The sequence below is a fragment of the Melanotaenia boesemani genome, chromosome 22 (genome assembly GCF_017639745.1).
Source record: "Melanotaenia boesemani isolate fMelBoe1 chromosome 22, fMelBoe1.pri, whole genome shotgun sequence".
NCBI classification, from domain to species: domain Eukaryota; kingdom Metazoa; phylum Chordata; class Actinopteri; order Atheriniformes; family Melanotaeniidae; genus Melanotaenia; species Melanotaenia boesemani.
The window spans coordinates 16,553,268-16,572,156 of NC_055703.1; the positions used below are offsets into that span (position 1 = coordinate 16,553,268).

Sequence of the window (18,889 nt, forward strand, 5' to 3'; positions counted from 1 at the left end):
ACCACAGTCTCTGTAAACTGGACTTGGACAAAAGAAATAAGGATGAAAAAAGCTTTCGAAGTTAACAGCCCCCTCTTGTGTTTGCTGAAATCAACCCATAATGTAACAAAAGGACATCTACTAGAGTGACATCAATAGCAAAGAGCAATAAATAAATAAACTGTTTTCATTTTGATCAAATATTGTATTAAACAGAAATATTCTAGCCATCTGTGCCTCACCTGCACAGTCTCCAGCCGCTGCTCTAACTGCTCCTTGGTCCCCATTGTGCTATCTACAGTACCCAGTCGCTCCTGGATCTCCTCCAGCCAGACCCAAACTCCCTGGAGGGTGTCTCCAAAGGCCTGGCTCTCCTGGCAGCATCGCAGCCTATCCCTGGCTGCCTTCAGTAGGGTCTGATACTCCATCTGGAGCAGGCCTGTCATTCTGACCTCTCCTCCTGACCCCCGGCCAGATTCAGACAGAGCCTGGGCCTCCTGACAGAGACGCTCAGTAGACTCCCTAAAAAAAGAAAATATGTTCTTGTTCTGACTGTTCAGAGGTTGCAGCACAAATAGCAGGTGCATCAAGCACCCATGTAAGCAAACCTTCGTGCTAACAGATCCTTATTAAGGTTTTCCATTCTCTCCAGCTCTTCTGTGATGTCTGGGGATCCTTGCTGGCTCTCTGCCCCAAGAGCAGACTCATTCTTAAGGTGGTGATCCATCTGCTTCAGCCAGTCTCTGATACCCTCCACAGAGTCATTAAAACTATAAGAAGAGAGAGGAATGAAAAGAAAAGAGACAAGTTGTTTATCTTTAAATAAAAGTAATTGGCATAAACGTAAAGAAATGACAAGAGGGATGACTTACTTTTTTAGGAGGTCAATGCTCTCTTGCAAGTCTTGTTTGCTCTGAGAGCAGCTGTCCAGGTAGTTTTTCCACTCTCTCTGACAGAAGGAGAGATTCTCTTGGACCTGTGTTGCTCCAGCTTTGCTCAGATGAAGCTGAAGCTTTTTAGACTCCTCACAAATCTGAGAAAGACGCTTCTCACCCTCTGATGTCTGCTCAACTGACACCTGTGAAGAGTAAAAGAAACATGCTGCATGTCAAAATGGACACAGTTAAACTGAAGAAACAAAGATCTGCAAACTGCACAGTTTTACATAAACAACACATACTCTACCATAAAAACGTCAAACACATCTTTCTGAGGGTATTCATTCTTTCTGCATCCTTTTAAGTGAGTCTGAAAATACTCTTCTCTGATAACAGCAAACAGTGTGGAAGCTATGAAACTTACTGTTAAATATTACATTAAAAATTCTTATGGTAAACTCACAATTTATTTCAGGCTTACAAACTGTTAACATGCATGCATAAAAACATAAGTAAGCTTTTGTTTTCTTGCAGGCTGAGAAGTATAGCTTTAAAATATGACATACAACAGCACCTTAAGTCTTTGCAACTTGGCTTCGAGCTGGGCAACATCTCCTGATTGGTTAAAACAGTCTTTCAGGTTCAGCTTCAGCTCTATAAGCCAGGACTTGAAGTCTTGGACGAGCTCTGCTTCGATAAAAAGAGAAAAAAAGAGAAACTAGAAGCAAGAAAATCACCTGGCGACAAGTTGAGGAAAACTGATGAAGTGACAAAAAAGGCAGATAGGATTTAAAAGCAAGTGGAAGAGCAAGTGGATGTAATGTGCTAAGGCAGATGGGAAGTGTGGGTGTGTCCACACTATGCAGAGCTAGGTTACCCTGGCAACAAGCCCAAAATGGCTCCCTCGAGAGCAGATGTGACGAGAGCGACATTACTCTCCGAGGCACAGGTGTGTGTCGAAGCAATGAGTGTGCATAAGTGTACCTGACAGCGTGTGTCAATGGAGTGTGCGTTGTAGTGGGCGGATTGAGTGTGCTCTCGGGAAAAATGGAGGATAATCAACAGCAAATCTGTTGCACTGCTAACACGAACAAATGACATTGCTTTGTGTGTTTTTGCACTGTTTGATTGTGTGATAATGAAAGTTAAATGTTTATTAAGGTTCTCATTTCTCCCCATTAGGTAGTGAGTTATAGTGGTTGCTGACTCTTATTTGATAAATCATAGTGTTTCTATGATGAGTACAAATTACTAAATAAAGGTTCTCATACAAACCATCAAAACCAAACTCATTGTGTGCCTTACCGTTGAAATGCAGCTGTAGCCCATCTTGCAGGTTGCCCCTAGTCTTTGCACAGCTTTGGGCAACAGTCTCTGTTCGCTTTGCAATGGAGGTAAGATCAGAGGAGAGGCGTGACAACTCCTGAGAAGGATGGGATCTGCACAGGGAGTTGAGGGCATCTCTAGCCGAGTCCATGTCTGCCCTCTGTTGTTGCACAACAGTCTGAAGGTCCTTAAAGGACAAATGAAAATACAGTAAATGGCTATAAATCATATCAACAGGGAAGTGGAATAACAGAACAACACAGACATATTCTACTTTATTTCTGTCTTTATTTGTGCAAAAACCAGTCTCTTCTAGCTTAGATATGATGTTTTATAGCGCAATCTAATATGCCTTCTTTGAAAGGATTGTGAATAAGAAAACAAGTTGAGCTTTGTAATATGAGCTTATTTTTTACTGAAAAAAGGAAAAGATCAGGAAAGCAAACAGGACTGGTTACTTCATGTGTCTGTATAAAGTTTGAATACTTATTCAAATTTATTTTGATTTTAAAAGACTAAATGAAATGATAATGTACCTTAACTGTACAAATGTCTTCAAGGGAAGTAGCTTCAGTGAGGTCTGATAAGGAACCCTCAACTGCCTCCAGCCGCTCTGTCATCTGAGACATGAGGTCCTCCAGTCTCTGCTTCTGGAAGCTGAAGTAGGTCAGAGTGTGTTTGGCCTGATTGTACACCTCTTGTGCGTGGAACATTTTCTTCCTCAGATCGGACTCCAGGACCTGGGTCAGCAAAGTTTGTTAGCCACATTGTACAACACATACTCTACTTTTCTTCACCTTAGACTCTGCTGAATTCAGAACACTTTATATGCAGGTCAGTCAGTGGCCAATTCAAATTAAATAAACTTACTTCAGCATAAATTTATCAGTGTATAAGAAAGAAACAGATTATCAGTAGTTTTTCCAGTAATGTTGCCGAAAGACCAACAGATGGTAACATACAGCTGCACCAAGAAGGGAGATCTTAATTATCATATGTGTTTCAACAATATATGTTATGTTTATATATTCTTTTGCATATTTTTTGTACAACTTAAATGTGGATAAGATGTAGCTCCCTTATTTCTGTTCCCCGCCATATCTACCTGCATTTGTATCGGTGTTTCCTGCAGTTTGGCTCGCTCCTTCAGTTCTGCCACTCTCTCCTGCAAGACATCCAGCATCTGCTCCCTCTTTTCAACCTCAGCCTGTAGATCAAAGTGTGAGACAGTTAAATTACATCCACTATGACCTCACTGATCGTTACATCACCATCATCATTTATTACACTCTTACATGCAGACCACACAGCAAGCTCTGACCTGGAAGGCGACAAGATGGGCTTCTGCTGGCTCCTTGTTGCTGAGACTGGCGACAGTGTCGGTGAGATCAGTGATGGAGGCGGCCGTCCACTGGTTGATGTCCTGCTCCATGGCCTTAAGGTCATCCCAAAGTGCAACACAGTAGCCAAGTCTCTCTGTGTTTGTTTGTATTTTCTCTGAGACCTAAAAAAACACAAATACCAGTAGTCTATCTTAGGAACCAGAACAGAGGACATCTCAATCAGCAGGAGAGGAGGAGTCTCTCTCCATTGTGTTTAGCTGTCTTTAACAAGGGACAGTAGGCTTTACCGGGAGGTGGAAAAAAATCGAGGCATAATTAGTTTGACAGATGTGGGAGTGAGAAGTGAGGGAGAGACAGAAAAGCAGATAACCTGTCTAGACATGTTTGTTTTTCTGTCTCATTTGTGACAGCTGAGCAGCCGGCTAAATTCCAAAAAAGAGGAGAATTTAAAAAAGATTTTGGAACAAACAACAGATCTCTTTATGGGCCTTTAGTATTATCATATTTCAGCTCCAGATCTGACAGTTTATTTATAATTCATGGATTTTAATGTGTGGAACTCTGGTAAATTTAGAAATGTAAAGAAATATCTGATCATATAGCTCCAAGATGTCAATCCAATTAAATTTAAACTGGGTCCTTTCTGTCTTTGACAAGACCTTTTTTTTTTTCTAAAGCTGGTGCATAGCACAGCATGATATGAGGGACTCACCACAAGCCACTGGTCTCTGAGAGTCTCCATGTCTTTTTGGATACAACACATGTCAGCATTAGGAACCTTTTCCAGTTCTCTCTGCAGGTCTTCGACAGTGCAGATGAGCTGGTCCATGTCCTCCTGTTTTTCTCTCAGCTCAGCTTGGACAGTCTCATGCTGCAGTGAGAGATTACACAGCAGAGGAAATTACTACAAGGCAGCACTAGAGGGAGAACAAACCAGAAAATTAAGATACTGGATTTTTTTTCTTTTATTTCAATGAATGAAATGTAACACTGATACAGCAAAAAAAAAAAAGAACCATTTTTTCAGGACGGTTTTCCTTTTGGATCATTTGGCATTTTGCCTCTTAAGCTTAATTTAAAAAAAAGCTGAAAACATTTCTGTTTTTTATTTGATCATTTTCTCAGCATATCTTATAAAAATCTACAGAGGTTAAATAACAAAGTAACAAACAGTATTTTAAACTCTCATAGAAAAATATAGCAGGTAACAATGGCTGTCCTCCATAAAAAAGACCCACAACACTAAAATCCTAAACCTCGATGACTTACAAGAACTAAAATGTTATGTCTGATAGATGCTCCCTTTTAACTCAGGGAGAGTAAAATGGGCTGTTTAGAGGTGAACTACTGATCTGTTTTTTCTCAATATTATTTTGACATTGTGAAGAGATGTTTCTCTATTTTGAAAAGAGGAAATGTAGTTTGCCATTGTGTTGCTTGCAATGTTACTTTGAACATGTTTCCTTGTGTCTGTTGCCTTTGAATTGTTGTGAGCTTGTATGTTTATGTATTTATTTAATGATTATGTTGTAATTCAGTTGATGATTTCAGTGAGACCCAAAGACAAGTAGCCCAGGCCAAAGGTCAACAGCTACTTGGGATCTAATAAAACAAACAAACAACCCTTAAAAGAGAGTTTTGTTTTTGTTTTTTACCATAAAGGAAATTCAACATTAGAAAATCATTTTTAAAAACAAAAATGTACTGACTCGAGTGAAAGTAATTCTGGCCTCTTGAGTACTGTGGTTATGGTCCGGCAGATTGTGAGCAACAGCCTGAGCGTTCTCCACAACCGTGATCAGGATTGACTTCAGGTGTAAGAACAAACGGAGAAGATCCACAACAACTCCACTCTGTTCCTGACTGCATGTAAAGATGGATTATAAGATGTTAAAGGGATTACTTGTTAAACTGAATGCCCAAAACCTGAATGATTATTCAGATTATTTCAAAATCAGTTTTGACATCTCCATGCTTTACCTGTTGGTTATCATAGTTTTCACATTTTCCCAGGCTGTCTTCACCAGTGCTACCTCCCTGAGTGCTTCTCCTGCCAGCTCACTGTCTCTCTGGGCCAGCTGGTTTCCCTTCTCTTCCAACCATTGCTGGGAGTGCTGCAGGGACTGGAGCTCATCCTCCAGCTGGACAAAGAAACGCAGCCTGGGAGAAATAGATCCAGAACAGCACAATGGGGATTAGTAGCCTGATTCTAGCATAATATATCTCGTTTTTAAAGAGATCAAATTTTAATGGATTTGTCCATCTGGAGTCTGGCTTCAGTAACATACAGTATGTTTTCGAGGAGTATGGCATGTAGTAGATCTCTGAATAAAAAGCTGACATAATGCATTCAGCAACGACTCACACATTCAAATATAATAGAAGAATTAAATTGCAGCTGCACAAAACAGTCTTGTCTTCTTGTACTTTTCTGAATCAAATCAGTTCAGAAATCAGAAGACAAATGAAAAAGATGATGCATTATTAAATATCCTGCTTTTAACATGTATTTGTTATTTAAGTAATGAAGTTGCTCATCTAAAAGTCTAAAAGGAAAAGTCTACTAAAGACCAATATGCCTGGGAGGATAATCTATTTCTTTTTAATATCACTTCCAGTTTAATCAGGTTTTATACTTTGATAAATATTATCAGCTGATGATCTATGAAGACACCAAGCATCCTCAATAGTCCTATTAGTTCAATGTGCACATACCTGTTTTGAAAGGCTTGTACAGAGCACTCTCTGGCCCCCTCCTGTTTTGCATCATCCTCCAGTTTTTTCAAATTCTTCATCACTTCTTCTTTTCTTTCCCTAAAGGAGCACCATAATGCCCCTAGAGCATCTGCCTCACTTTGTCTCCATCCGACACCCCTCTGTACCTCCTCCAGAGCCATTGTGAGAGCTACTGCCTGACCTCTGCAAGATGTTCTTCCCTGTGGATGGCTTACATCTTTAGAGCCCCTCCACTCTGAGCCACACAGGTGCAGGTGTGCCTTGCTTAACTGTCCATCTAACCCGACTGCCTCAGCCTCAAGTCGGGCCACGTCTTTAGCCACTTCCACTATTGCACGATGCAGTTCTTCAGCTTTGGAGTGGTCCCAGCTCCCCCTGCCCTCCACTGACTCATGAAGGTGGCGCACAGCCTTAGCTGCAGTTTCATGCTTCTCAAGGAAAGTCTTCAACTCAATCAGGCACTCTTTACGGACGAGCAGGAGACGCTGGGATTCACAGAAGGGTTGCAAGCAGTCCTCTCTCCAGCCCTGGAGCTGCTGCTGGGCCTCAGGAGTAGAACAATGAAGCAAGAAGGACTCTCTTTGATGGAGAGTCTCTGTCAGTGATTCATTTTCCTGTAGTAATGACTCATGCTCCTGCAGCAAGATTATGCAATTAGGCACATTAATGCAAGCAATCAATATGAATTTGCTTAAAAAGCTCCATAAAGGACATTTATTAACCGTAAATTATTGATTTCTCACCTTTAACTTTGTAACTGCAGTCTCAATATTTGAAATATCAACATAAGAAGAACTCCTCAAACCAGAGAGGAAGTTTTCACTCCTCTGAGTGACAGTCATTAAAGCCTGATCAAACTGCTCCAGCTGGTCCAAGTGCAACTCCAGCAGCTCACACCTGGGGGGGGGTGGGGTGGGGTATGAAGGTGATTTTTAAGAATGTACAGATATATCGGGCTCACATTTGTATGTGCTGATATTAAGCTTGTGCACCGCAACAGGCCTCTACAACATCAACTGATTTCATTGGCAGATATTTATCTGGTCATGTGTTACCTTTACCCTGAAAATGACAAGGTTTATTTAATTTTGTTTTGCACAGGAAAATTGTCAGGCCATTTGGAAACAGTATTTTTTTTAGAAACACTTCAGTTATTTTTCTCATGAACACATGTCATTAAAGTGGAATTAAATGTCAAAAAAATGGTTTAAGCAATTGGCCAAATTATTATTTTTACTCACTGGTATCAGTTTTAGCCTAGAATTTAACAATGAGCATTTCCCTTGCAATCACTGTTTTGATGCACGATCAATAAAACTAAACATACAATATCTGATAATAATAAATCTTTACCTGCTCTAAGGCCAGATGTAATTACTCTGACATATTCAAGGTTTAAGACCCTGACCTAATCTGAATAATAAATAATAAAAAAAGATACCTGTGTGATATGATGACTTTCACAGAGGAGCATCTTTCCTGAAACTGAGTGAGATCATCGCTGAGTGCTTGAATACAAGCCTCAGGTGCTGTTGGGTACAGGCATAGCCTCAGATTCACAAGACCCTGGAGGAGAGCCTCGTAGGACGCTGTCTCGCTCTGCATTTCCTGGAAAGGTGAATAAATATGTAAAAGTCATGCAACTTAAACTTAAACCAGATAAAGCAATAAAATACTTAATCTTTGTGCAGACAGTTTACCTGCACATTTTGTAGTTCATTCCTAAGTTTCACTTTATCTGCAGAGAGCAGCTCAGTGTCTGGGCAGCACACAGATTCACACCTGTCCAGCCAACTTTTCATGGACGAATTCTCCTTTTCATATCTGTAGATACAAATTTAATGTGAATTTAGATCAAGCAACACATCCGCTGTTACATCCTCAGGAGAGAATAAATATTGCCTTTCCAACTGACAAAACAGACACACAGTGATGCTGTTTGTATTTTTTATTTTTCTTATCTGACCATGGCTCGGTAAAAGTGACAGGGTCATAATAGGGCAACCATATCTTGCCAGAGCACCCAGTGCTGAAAGTAATCCCTCATATACATGTCTGCAGGGAAGAGGATGGAAACACAGCCACACACACACACAGAAGCTGACATGCATTAACCCCGCTCAAGTGTAATAACAAGAGTATAACTGAGTTTATTTTAAATTATGGTCAAGAATAAGGTACACCAAAGTGGTCAAACAGCCCCCACGTGTTTTAATCATTATGTTCTTCTCACAAATAGAAACAATCACTTGGTGAAAGTCTCTTGTTTGATGAACAAAGCAATACGAAAAGCATATAATTGGAAAAGAAATGCAACAGCTGACAGGGAGATAGATGGATTGAGTCAAAGACAAGATCTCGCTCCTTGACATCACGCTAAGATGAGAGAATGACTGAGTATAAAAGAGGAAATTGGCATACAAATGAGGATTCAGCAAAAAAAAAAAAAGCACATGCACAGTGAAAGGAGGGAAACAGCAATATTTATACAAAGAGAACAAGCTATGTGTGTGAGCAGGGGCTAAAGCTGACAGGGAAAAACTCAGCATATAAAAGACCACAGCATCATAAATGAAACCAAACAGCAGCTTTTGGTTGCCAAAAATGTTTGTTTCAAAACACTACCAAATCCACATGTTTATTTGTCCTGCATATCTGTAAAGGAAAATCAACTTGAAACATTCAAACACACTTCTTTCAGGTGTCAGAGGGACACACACACGCACACACACAAGCACCATGTATAAAAGGCACTCATGATGAACAGCACAAAGGAAAACAATGGAACAGAACAGTAAAAACCATATATATGGGCATATTTCACAATTAATTGTACCTTTGCCACAGAGCTAGAAGGCTTTCTAAAGTAGATTGCTTTTCTGCAGCCTTTGCCATTAACTGCTTCTGTTGCTTCTGGAGGTCAGCCACCTTCTCTTCCAGCTGGCTGCCCTCTCCAAGCCTCTTTGTAGCCGAACACAGAGCCATAAGCCTGGGCTTCAGCTGCTCGACACCCTGGCAGACCTCCTGGAATGAAAATATACTTTTGATCAACTCCACAATAGTTACCAAATAAACCCTTTAACATACATTAAAAAAAAGAATTGCCCAATTGCAAATATTGGAACAGGGAAGTAGGCCCATAAACACCCACACTTATCTATCATGATGCTATTAGACGTGTTTAATTATCTCACCATGTGGTCTTGGAGGACTTTGTAGGTCTCTGATGATGATGAACATGTGATCGGGCAGTCCAATTTTTCCTGGAGATCACCCACAGTTTTCTTGACCTGATATACACAAATATTTCTGTAAACATTAAGCTAAAAAATAACATTTATAAATGTCATTATTATATTATGTGATGCTGTGAACCTGTTCAAAGTTATCATTGCATCTTTGCCGATAGGAGGCACTCTGGTTGAGCTGTGTGCCAAGCTGCTCTATCCTCCCCCTTAGTTCATCATAGCATCGCCTCGTATGGTTGAGTTGAGCCCGGATACACCCGGCCTCCCCAGGGGTTAAAAACCTAGACAGGGTCTCACAGTCAGCCTCCATCTGGGCTAAGGCTGCCTTTCGGTCCTCTAAACCTTCACTTATCATCTAAAAAGGGGCAACAGCAAAAAGATTATTACTGGAAGATATATACTGAAAAAAAACATACATTACAGTAAAAGAAAATGGATAAACAAACCAAGTGAAGCGCAATTTCTTCAAGCATTTACTCAACTTATCAAATGCCAGCCTGAGGATTTCTCGGAAGTCATGTCATTTAGATTTTTTTTTAAAGACTGTCATGGGTTTAACAGGCCTGAGGTCTGGAAAGCCAAGATTATTTTTAATAAAATACTCTATGATCAATTTATTTTCTATATATTTTCTGTGGAAGCAGTGGTAAACCAATTTCCCCAAGGCGTTAGATTAAAAAAAATAATCTTATTTCATCTGAATCTTAAATATTTTGAGGCCACATGGGTCCTGTACACTCAAGAAACAAGGCCAGACAGCCAATGAGAGTCTTTACATGGAACTGCTAAAAATGTGTGGAGGAAGCATATAAATATAGGATGTTAAGAGGATTATTATATCAGATTTATAAAATGTACTGCAGTGAACATCTTATATAGAACAACAAATAGTCCCACCCACATCAACAAGACAAAGAATTAAATACATGAATGCATACCTCTACGGTGCTGATGTTTTTGTCTAAAGGATCTGAAGAGGAGATGGAGCTGATTGCTTCCAGCTCCTTCTCTTTCTCATTGATCCACAGACGCAAGACCTCTGATTCACAGCTGAAGCGGTCATGTTGTGCACACATCCTCTCCAGCTGGGCAACACTGGAAGAGTGTAATGTAACACTGACTTTAAACACACACTGGTTTATGAGCACAAACAGGTGAAAGACCTGACACACGCACTATATGCTGGCATAATATTATCTTTCGCTAACTATACACTCTACCTAACTAACAGTACTTTTGTTTTTTTTTTTTTGTTTTTTTTTTATTTTTATAAATTTTATTTATAACTTTTGATATTTTAACATACAAAAGGGACAAATATAATTTGACATGACAAAAAACCAAGACAGAAGAGGACCATAATTCAATTACAGATACGTAAAAACACTACAGGGAAGAACAGAAATAAGTGTTACAATTGTGTTTAACAATTCAAATGGTCTCAGAAAAAAAGAAACAATAAATAATAAATAAAGTAAGTAACACATACAGAGGGGCAGAAACAAAAAAAAGGTTCCAGTCAAAATTTACCACTCAGAATCAAAGGTATACCAAAATGCATCTTTCATATTTCTTACTTTGTAGGGGCCAACTGCGGTTTCAAATGGTCCAAAATTGGTTTCCATACAGTGTAAAATTTCTGTGGGTTTCCGGACACCTCATACCTTAATTTTTCAATATGTAAAACTCCTGTCAGTTCCCGTAACCAAGCCTCAAAATGGGGTGGTGAATCAGATTTCCATAATTTCAAGATACATCGTTTTGCAATAACCATCCCATATGAAATAACTGTACATATATTACGATCCATGTTCTGTAATAGGCTAGAAAAGCCAAGTAAAGCCGTTTCAGGGTCAGGATTAAGGTTTACTTTCAACGCAGCCGAGTACCATCTAAATATTGAACACCAAAAGCCACTGAGTTTGGGGCACAGCCAAAAGTGGTGCGCAAGTGTGCTGGGAGCAGCCTTACATCTATCGCAAGAAGAGGAGGTCTGTGGAAAGAATTTATTCAACTTGGCTTTTGAATAGTGTAATCTATGCATGACTTTAAATTGGATCAGTTGAAGTCTGGAGTTGATGGAACAATGATGAATATCATTTAAGGCTTGTTTCCATATATCATCCTGAATTATAATATTCAGGTCTTCCTCCCATGTTTGTTTAATTTTTAAAGCAGGTTGCGAAAGTTTGTGTGAAAGGATGCGAACCAAAGATGAAATCAAACCCTTAGCCTCTGGAGGGCCCAGCAAGATTTCAAACAAAGCATTATCCTCCGGGGGGGAGTCAAGCAAGGGAAAATTCTGCCTAATATAATTTCGTAGTTGCAAATACCTGAAAAAATGAGTTTTAGGCAGTGCAAATTTAAGTCGTAATTGTTCAAATGAACAAAGTCGTTTATTAATATATAGGTCTTTTAAGGATACTATGCCCTTTTGACTCCATTCCCTAAAGACCGCATCTGTAAATGATGGGGGGAAGGCGTGGTTATGCCAAATCGGGGCATGCACTGAAGTATTAGGGAGTTCACAAAGTTTCCGAATTTGTAACCAAAGTTTTTCGGAGTTAAATAAGGTGAAGTGTTCTCCTTTACGAGAGGATGATAACCTAGGGGACGAAAAGAGAAGTGCCTGAAGGGATGTTTTTTGTGTCAGACTCTGCTCAATTGCCAGCCATGAAGGCATATCTGTCGATGGATTATGGCTCTGAGCTAATTGCCAATAGACCATTACCCTAACGTTGGCAGCCCAATAATAATGCAGGAAACACGGCAGGCCTAGACCGCCATGTTCCTTTGGTTTCTGCAGGTGTTGTTTAGAAATTCTATGTGCCTTATAACCCCAAATAAATGGTAAAATAGTAGAATCAATTAATTTAAAATAGGATTTTGGAATATGAATTGGAATATTTTGGAATAGGTATAGAAATCTTGGTAAAGAAACCATTTTGATTGTGTTTACCCGACCTATCAAAGACAGCGGCAGCGTTCTCCATTTATCTATATTTTTCTTTAAGGCATTTAATCTCTCTATAAAATTATATTTAAAGAGTAATTTTGGATTTTTAGTTATATTGATGCCCAGGTATTTTACTACATTTGAAATATTAAATTGAGTAGAGGATATAAATGTTGGATCCAAGTCAGCATTAACTGACAAAAGGTCACTTTTCTGCCAGTTTATAGTGTAACCCGAGACTGCGCTAAATTTGTTTATTATTTTAAGCAACCGCGGAATTGACTGCTCAGGTTCTGACACAAAAATGGCAACGTCATCGGCATAAAGTGATATCTTATGATCTCTACCACCAATAGTAATGGGTTTAATCAATGGATCTTCTCTTATATTGATTGCCAACGGCTCAATGGCAAGTGCAAACAGTAACGGTGAGAGGGGACAGCCCTGACGGGTGCCCCTCTCAAGGCAGAAGGGGTGTGATTTTTCCTGATTAGTTACAATCGAAGCAGTTGGGCATAGATATGCCATCCGTACCCAAGAAACAAAGGAATCCCCAAGACCAAACCCCTCCAAAACCTTAAACAGATACCCCCACTCCACTTGGTCAAAAGCTTTTTCCGCATCCAAAAATAATATGCCCTTTTTTGAACCTGAAGGAAATTTATAATGTATAATGTTCAATACTCTTCTAGTATTAAAAAAGGAGTATCTATTGGGTATGAATCCGGTCTGATCTATATGAATGAGAGATTCAATATACTTATTCAACCTGTTGGCTAAAATTTTAGTAAATATCTTAAAATCTAGATTGAGCATAGAGATTGGACGGTATGACGCTGGATTGGTGTCATCTCGATCTGGTTTTAGTAAAAGAGCAATATCAGCATTATATAGCGTTGAGGGCAGCTTTTCTATATCAGTAGAGTGAGACAACATTCTAAGTAGGAGTGGGGATATCTGCCTGGAAAACTTTTTATAAAATTCAGCTCCGAAGCCATCCGGTCCGGGGGCCCTTCCAGTGCTGAATGATTTAATAGCATCTGTCACTTCTATTAAAGTTAATCTGGCATTCAGTGCATTACGGGATTCGATATCTAATTTTGGGATGGGAAGATCCTTTAACCATGCATCCACATCACCTTTGGCTTTGGATTTGTACAGATCTTGATAAAAGTCAACAAATCGTTTATTTATTGCTTTGGGGTTGATAAGAACATCGCCAGTTCTAGATCTAATTTTATGTATGGCCCTTCTGGATTGTTGCCCCCGAAGCTGACAAGCCAACAGAGTATGGGGTTTGTCCCCAAGTTCAAAATAACGCAGACGGAGTCGGGACAGTTGATCACTGACTTGTTTCGTTAGGATTGTATTATATTCATATTTAAGATTGAGAATTTCTTGTAGTATTTGATTGTTGTCATTCTGTCTATATAAGGCATCTAATTGAGATAGCTTTAAGTCAATCTCATTCAGTCTGATGTTTCTCAGTTTCCTGAGCGATGCTTCATATGCAATAATATGGCCCCTTATGACTGCCTTAAATGTTTCCCACAAAGTGGAATCAGATGTGTCATTAGTGTCATTGGTATCTAAAAATTCTTCAAGTTTACCAGAGAGAAATTTACAAAACTCAGCATCATTAACAAGAGAGGGTCGAAATCTCCACATTACTTGCTGTTTAGGTAAGTTAAAGTCGATTTTAAGAGTAACGGGTGCGTGATCTGAGATTATAATGTTATGGTATTTAGTGTCTATTACATTTGATAAAAGTGTTGAATCTATCAAAAAGAAATCAATTCTTGAATACGAATTATACAATTTGGAGAAAAAAGAATACTCTCTGTCTGTGGGATGTTGCAAGCGCCAAATATCCACAAGATTAGTGGATGTGATCAAACTGTTTAAGGTCACTGAAGCGTTAGAAGGAGTCGATTGTTTTTTTGAGGACCTATCCAAATGCCAGTCCAGAACTACATTGTAATCCCCTGCAATTATTAGCTTAGTGTTTGCAAGATCAGGTAGTTTCTCAAACGTTTTTCGAAAAAAACCTGCATCATCAATGTTTGGGCCATAGAAGTTAACCAAAGTGACATGCATAGAGTAAAGCTGACCAGTCACTATTAGAAATCTGCCATTAACGTCCGATATTGTTTGTGAATGCTGAAAGGGGACATTCTTCCTAATTATAATTGCCACCCCCCGTGCTTTACTTGAATAAGTTGATTGATATATATGTCCTGCCCAGGTGCAGCGTAAACGGGCTTGATCAGGTGGTCTAATATGTGTTTCCTGTAGGAAAACCACATCAGAAGACATTGATTTCAAGTGGGAAAATACCTTAGCTCGTTTTATAGAATGTCCTAAACCTCTCACATTCCAACTTACCAACAGTACTTTTGTTAGCCAATTAATTGTCTCCGTCCTCACTTTTTCTATTTGTGCCTCTTATTGACAAATAATAAACCAGACTCAAACATAAACATCAAAATGAAATAAAAGCAGTAAAGAGTAAACAATCTTGTGATGAGTATGGGACATACTTCTCTTTAAGGCGTTTTTGAATTTGTGATACTGCTTCTCTGGAGGACTGAGCCTGCTGTAGAAGAAGACCCTGATTCTTGAGACCCAGCTGAATATCTGCTGCCTTCTCTAACAGGATATCTGCTTGTGCAGAATACTCCTCAAACTCAGTGAAAATCTCCTATAAGTCAAATATAAAAATAGTCAATTTAATACACAACTTGGTCCACAAACAGTATAAATTCTGTGTACAATGTGAAACAGAGTGCCATGATTTGCAGTTCATTGTAGCATCTAAATGTTATTAGAGTATCTCCCTTATACACACCTTGTTATGTTCCAGTTCACTTCTCATGCTATCCAAGCTGTTGAAAATAAGCTCTTTGTGTAGCTCAACGTTAGCATTGCTGATAAACCTCCAGATGATTTCTCTCTCTGACTCGAAAGTTTGCCAAGAGCTCAGAGTTGCCTTGAAGTGATGAAGAAATAGGACACCAAGTAGGTAAAAATTCAGAGTAGACTCCATTTACTACACAACGGAATAATGTAGGTAATTTAAAGCCCTTTCAGATGATTGAAAGAATCTGAACATCCTAAAAATGTTGGCACAATTTGATTTAGACAGAAGTAACTAAAAAAATCTCCATAACTGTTTTCCAGACATGTCAATTAATGAGAAAGCCCTGGGAGCTGTCTACCTGCAGGTTGTGCTCCTTTGCCCCTGATTTGCGGTCGACCTCGCTGAAAGCTCCCTCCAGCTCACGCAGAGGCTGACTGAGCACCTTGCCGGTTTGCAGCTGGCGGCAGTGGGATACCAGGAGCTCTGCTTCTCTCCTGTTAGCATGCAGCCGTTTTAAGTGTTGCTACAATCAACAAACAGAAAAACATATCATATGATTCATTCGTATCACATTTTGGTGCAGTCTCAAATTTTTTAATTCTTTGTGTAAATCTGCAATTATGTGAATTAATGCGTTAATTAGCTTTTATGCAATATTTCAATACTAAATGTTACATGATATATACATGTAAGGCATTTGAAAGTAAAAATTGAACTGTTAAATGTGCCTCAGCACTACACACACCTGGTGAATAAGGTAAAGCTGTTTAGCCTCCTCCAGTCCCTCAGCATTCAAAATCCTGTTTGTTTGCTCCTCAGCTTCCTTTCTGGCCCTCAAAACCTCATCAAGAGCGCCATGTACTTCGTCCCTCAGCTCTTCATATTGCAACATAGCAGAGCCCTCTTCACCCAGCTGTGGAGCAGAATGAAAAGGATCAGACTATGTTCAGATAATCACAGTGAGAAAGAAAATCTATAATTTGGAATACCTGGTGAATTGAAGATAAGACTGCCCGTAGGTCAGTTGAAAGTTTAGCCAGAGCTGTTCTCTGTCTCTGGACTTCCAGCTCAGAGCAAACCTCGGATAGCTCAGTGAGGCGGCTCTTAAGCCACACAAGGCTTTCTTCTCTGGCGTCCACCGCTTGCTGCAGTGCCTAGAATTGATGCAAGCGCAGGAATATAAGTGGCACTGAATCATAATCTAATCTCTGGGCCTGCAGAAGTAAATATGTGTTTGCTCACCTGAACAGCAGCATCAATTTGCTCCTGATGACCAGAATTCATTGCTGTCTCTCTCAAGAGCCTCACCTGTCTTCTCTGAGATGAGAGCCAATCAGAAAGCTCACAGAACCTGGAAAATGGAACGATGTGTTCTGACTTGATGCCATCTGATGTTTTTTGAGTAACTTAAGCATATCTCTCTTCATCAGTTTGTACCTCTCATTCCACTCTTTCCATTTATCGGGGTGCTGCTCCAGTTTAAGGTAGGTGCTCTTTATTTGCTCTGTAACCTCTTCTACAGCCCTTCTAGCAGAGTCGAGCATTCGATAAGCCGTGTCGTTGTCAGGCAACTTATGACACAGATCCTCCATGTTTCTAATCCTCTTCTCACACAAACTCAGCGGTTTGCGTTCCTTGAAGTACGTCTGCAGATAAAAAAGAGGAAATGTCGAACATTAAGTGATTTTGTCTTTCTGTCACTCAGTTTAATCTGTTTTAGTGTTTTTCCAAAGTCGGGGGCTCACCCTATGCTCTTTGATCACTCGTTCACTGGTGCAGGTGCCTGACAGTATTTTCATTTCTCTGTCCAGCTCTGCTCTGCAGTCTTGAAGGATCAGAGCCACTCGATTTCTCTCTACTTCAACCTTTAAGCGAAGCAGATGAGATGGAACCTCACCCTGAAGGTCCTAAAGAAAACACACAAATTACATATAGAGTTTAAGCGACAAAGCAGTCCCTAGAATGAGTAAATATATAGAGGGTTTCATTTCAATCTAACTTGTACACATTTATTGGCAACAGTCAAGAGGGAGATCTTTTAAAGTGTAAGGTCTTTCTAGTTAAGTTAACACATCACCAACAATGTGTCTCCAGAGGTATACAGTAATTAGAGAGAGTGTTAAAGCATGGTGATCTCTGACCTTCCAGAGCTTGTGCAGCCTACGGACAGTTTCTTGCAGTGCCTGTTGCTCCTCTTGAGGTAGGATGTCCGTCAGCTCATCACATGCTTTCAAGAACACACTCAGCACCCGCTGGTCCAGTTGGCCAAAAAAATCCTGCATCATAAGACAAAACTAAAATTAGAGAGACAATGCAATACAGACGAGACTAAATAAATTAAGGGATGAAGCAACAAAACACACACTTATCTTTATTTTTTGTATTCATTGTAAAAAATAGTTTGATCTTACTGTGTGTTTTTTAAGTAATTCCTCAGCGTCTCCAGTCTCTCTCAAGCAGCCTTGAGCTTTTTTCAGCACTTTCTCCAGCTCATGACGTGATTCCTCAAACCTCCTCCTCAGGCTGTTGTTGGCCTCTTCCTGCCTCCTCCACTCCCCAACCTCCCTCAGCAAAGCCTGAGAGGATGGATGGTAGGTAGCAGTCTGCATAATGGGTCTCTTTGGTCATGCAATGTAATTACATTATTTGTTTTACATCAAGCAAATGAATAATGCAAGATGTGGATAGGTCTAATCAGCAAAGCTACCTCCTGGGTGTTTTGATACCTGATTCTTTTTAATATTAGCATATTAGCAATGTGACTGAGGTGTTCGGTTACATGTACTGGCACATGATAAGGACAACACTAACCTGTGCCGAGCCTTGTATTTCTGCAACTCTCTTTTGCAGCAAGGATAGGTCAAAGTTTCGAAGCACTTTACTATTGCTGAGCGCTTTGTGTAGAGCATGGTGATTCCTCTCAATTACTGACAGAGCTCGCTTACAGCTTTGCTGCTGGTTTAACAGATCCTAAGACAATTGGGGAAACAAAGGCAACATAAATGTGCTAGGTGTTGATAATATAACAGCTTATAAACTTGTTTACACAAATTCTTTCTTATTAGTACTTTCTTTTAAAAAATACAGTAAGATGTGAGGAAATTGTAGAAGATGTGAATGGTTTGTTTGATATGGACTGAAAATAGAGGGCTGTTTGTGACCAATTTACAAATGCAACCTGATAGCAGCATGCTTTATGCTTCATGTCCTTTCCCTTTCATGTTCTGTATGCCTATTTCCAGTTACAGAAGTGACCAAACAGACTTTTAACACATCCCCAGCTTAATCTAAACATCTAAACCATCAGTTTAACAGTACACATTATCAAGATTTAATCAGAGATTTGTACATGTACTTTAAAAGAGACAGAAATCTTAAAAATGTGATTTAAGGTAAATGTTTGCTGTAAATTTAGTCAACTCATTTTATCTGACCTGCCACTTTTGTTTTTGCTGCGCCAGTGCCTGTGAGTTTGGATCCCTCACAGCAGAAGTGATGCGACTTGCCCGCTCCAGAGCTTGGTAAAAAGTACTGATGTGTTTCTCCATCTCCTCCAAAAGTGG

At 39.6% G+C, this 18,889-nt stretch overlaps 2 protein-coding genes across 2 annotated transcripts in view; both read right to left on the minus strand.

Moving 5' to 3' along the window:
• LOC121634250 (nesprin-1-like) overlaps nt 1-425 on the minus strand; it is a 42,372-nt gene extending 41,947 nt beyond the window's left edge. Inside the window, exon 1 of the mRNA XM_041976785.1 lies at nt 222-425. Coding sequence (XP_041832719.1) covers nt 222-425 — 204 coding nt within the window. The remainder of the gene's footprint in view (nt 1-221) is intronic.
• A 140-nt stretch (nt 426-565) lies between these two features.
• On the minus strand, nt 566-3,566 carry LOC121634251 (nesprin-1-like). The gene is made up of 6 exons (XM_041976786.1): nt 3,289-3,566; nt 2,720-2,923; nt 2,163-2,370; nt 1,432-1,547; nt 852-1,057; nt 566-749 (listed from the first exon to the last, which is right to left on the minus strand). The coding sequence occupies exons 1-6, from the start codon at nt 3,364-3,366 to the stop codon at nt 566-568; spliced, it is 996 nt and encodes a 331-aa protein (XP_041832720.1). The 5' UTR covers nt 3,367-3,566.
• Between the last annotated feature and the right edge of the window lie 15,323 nt (nt 3,567-18,889).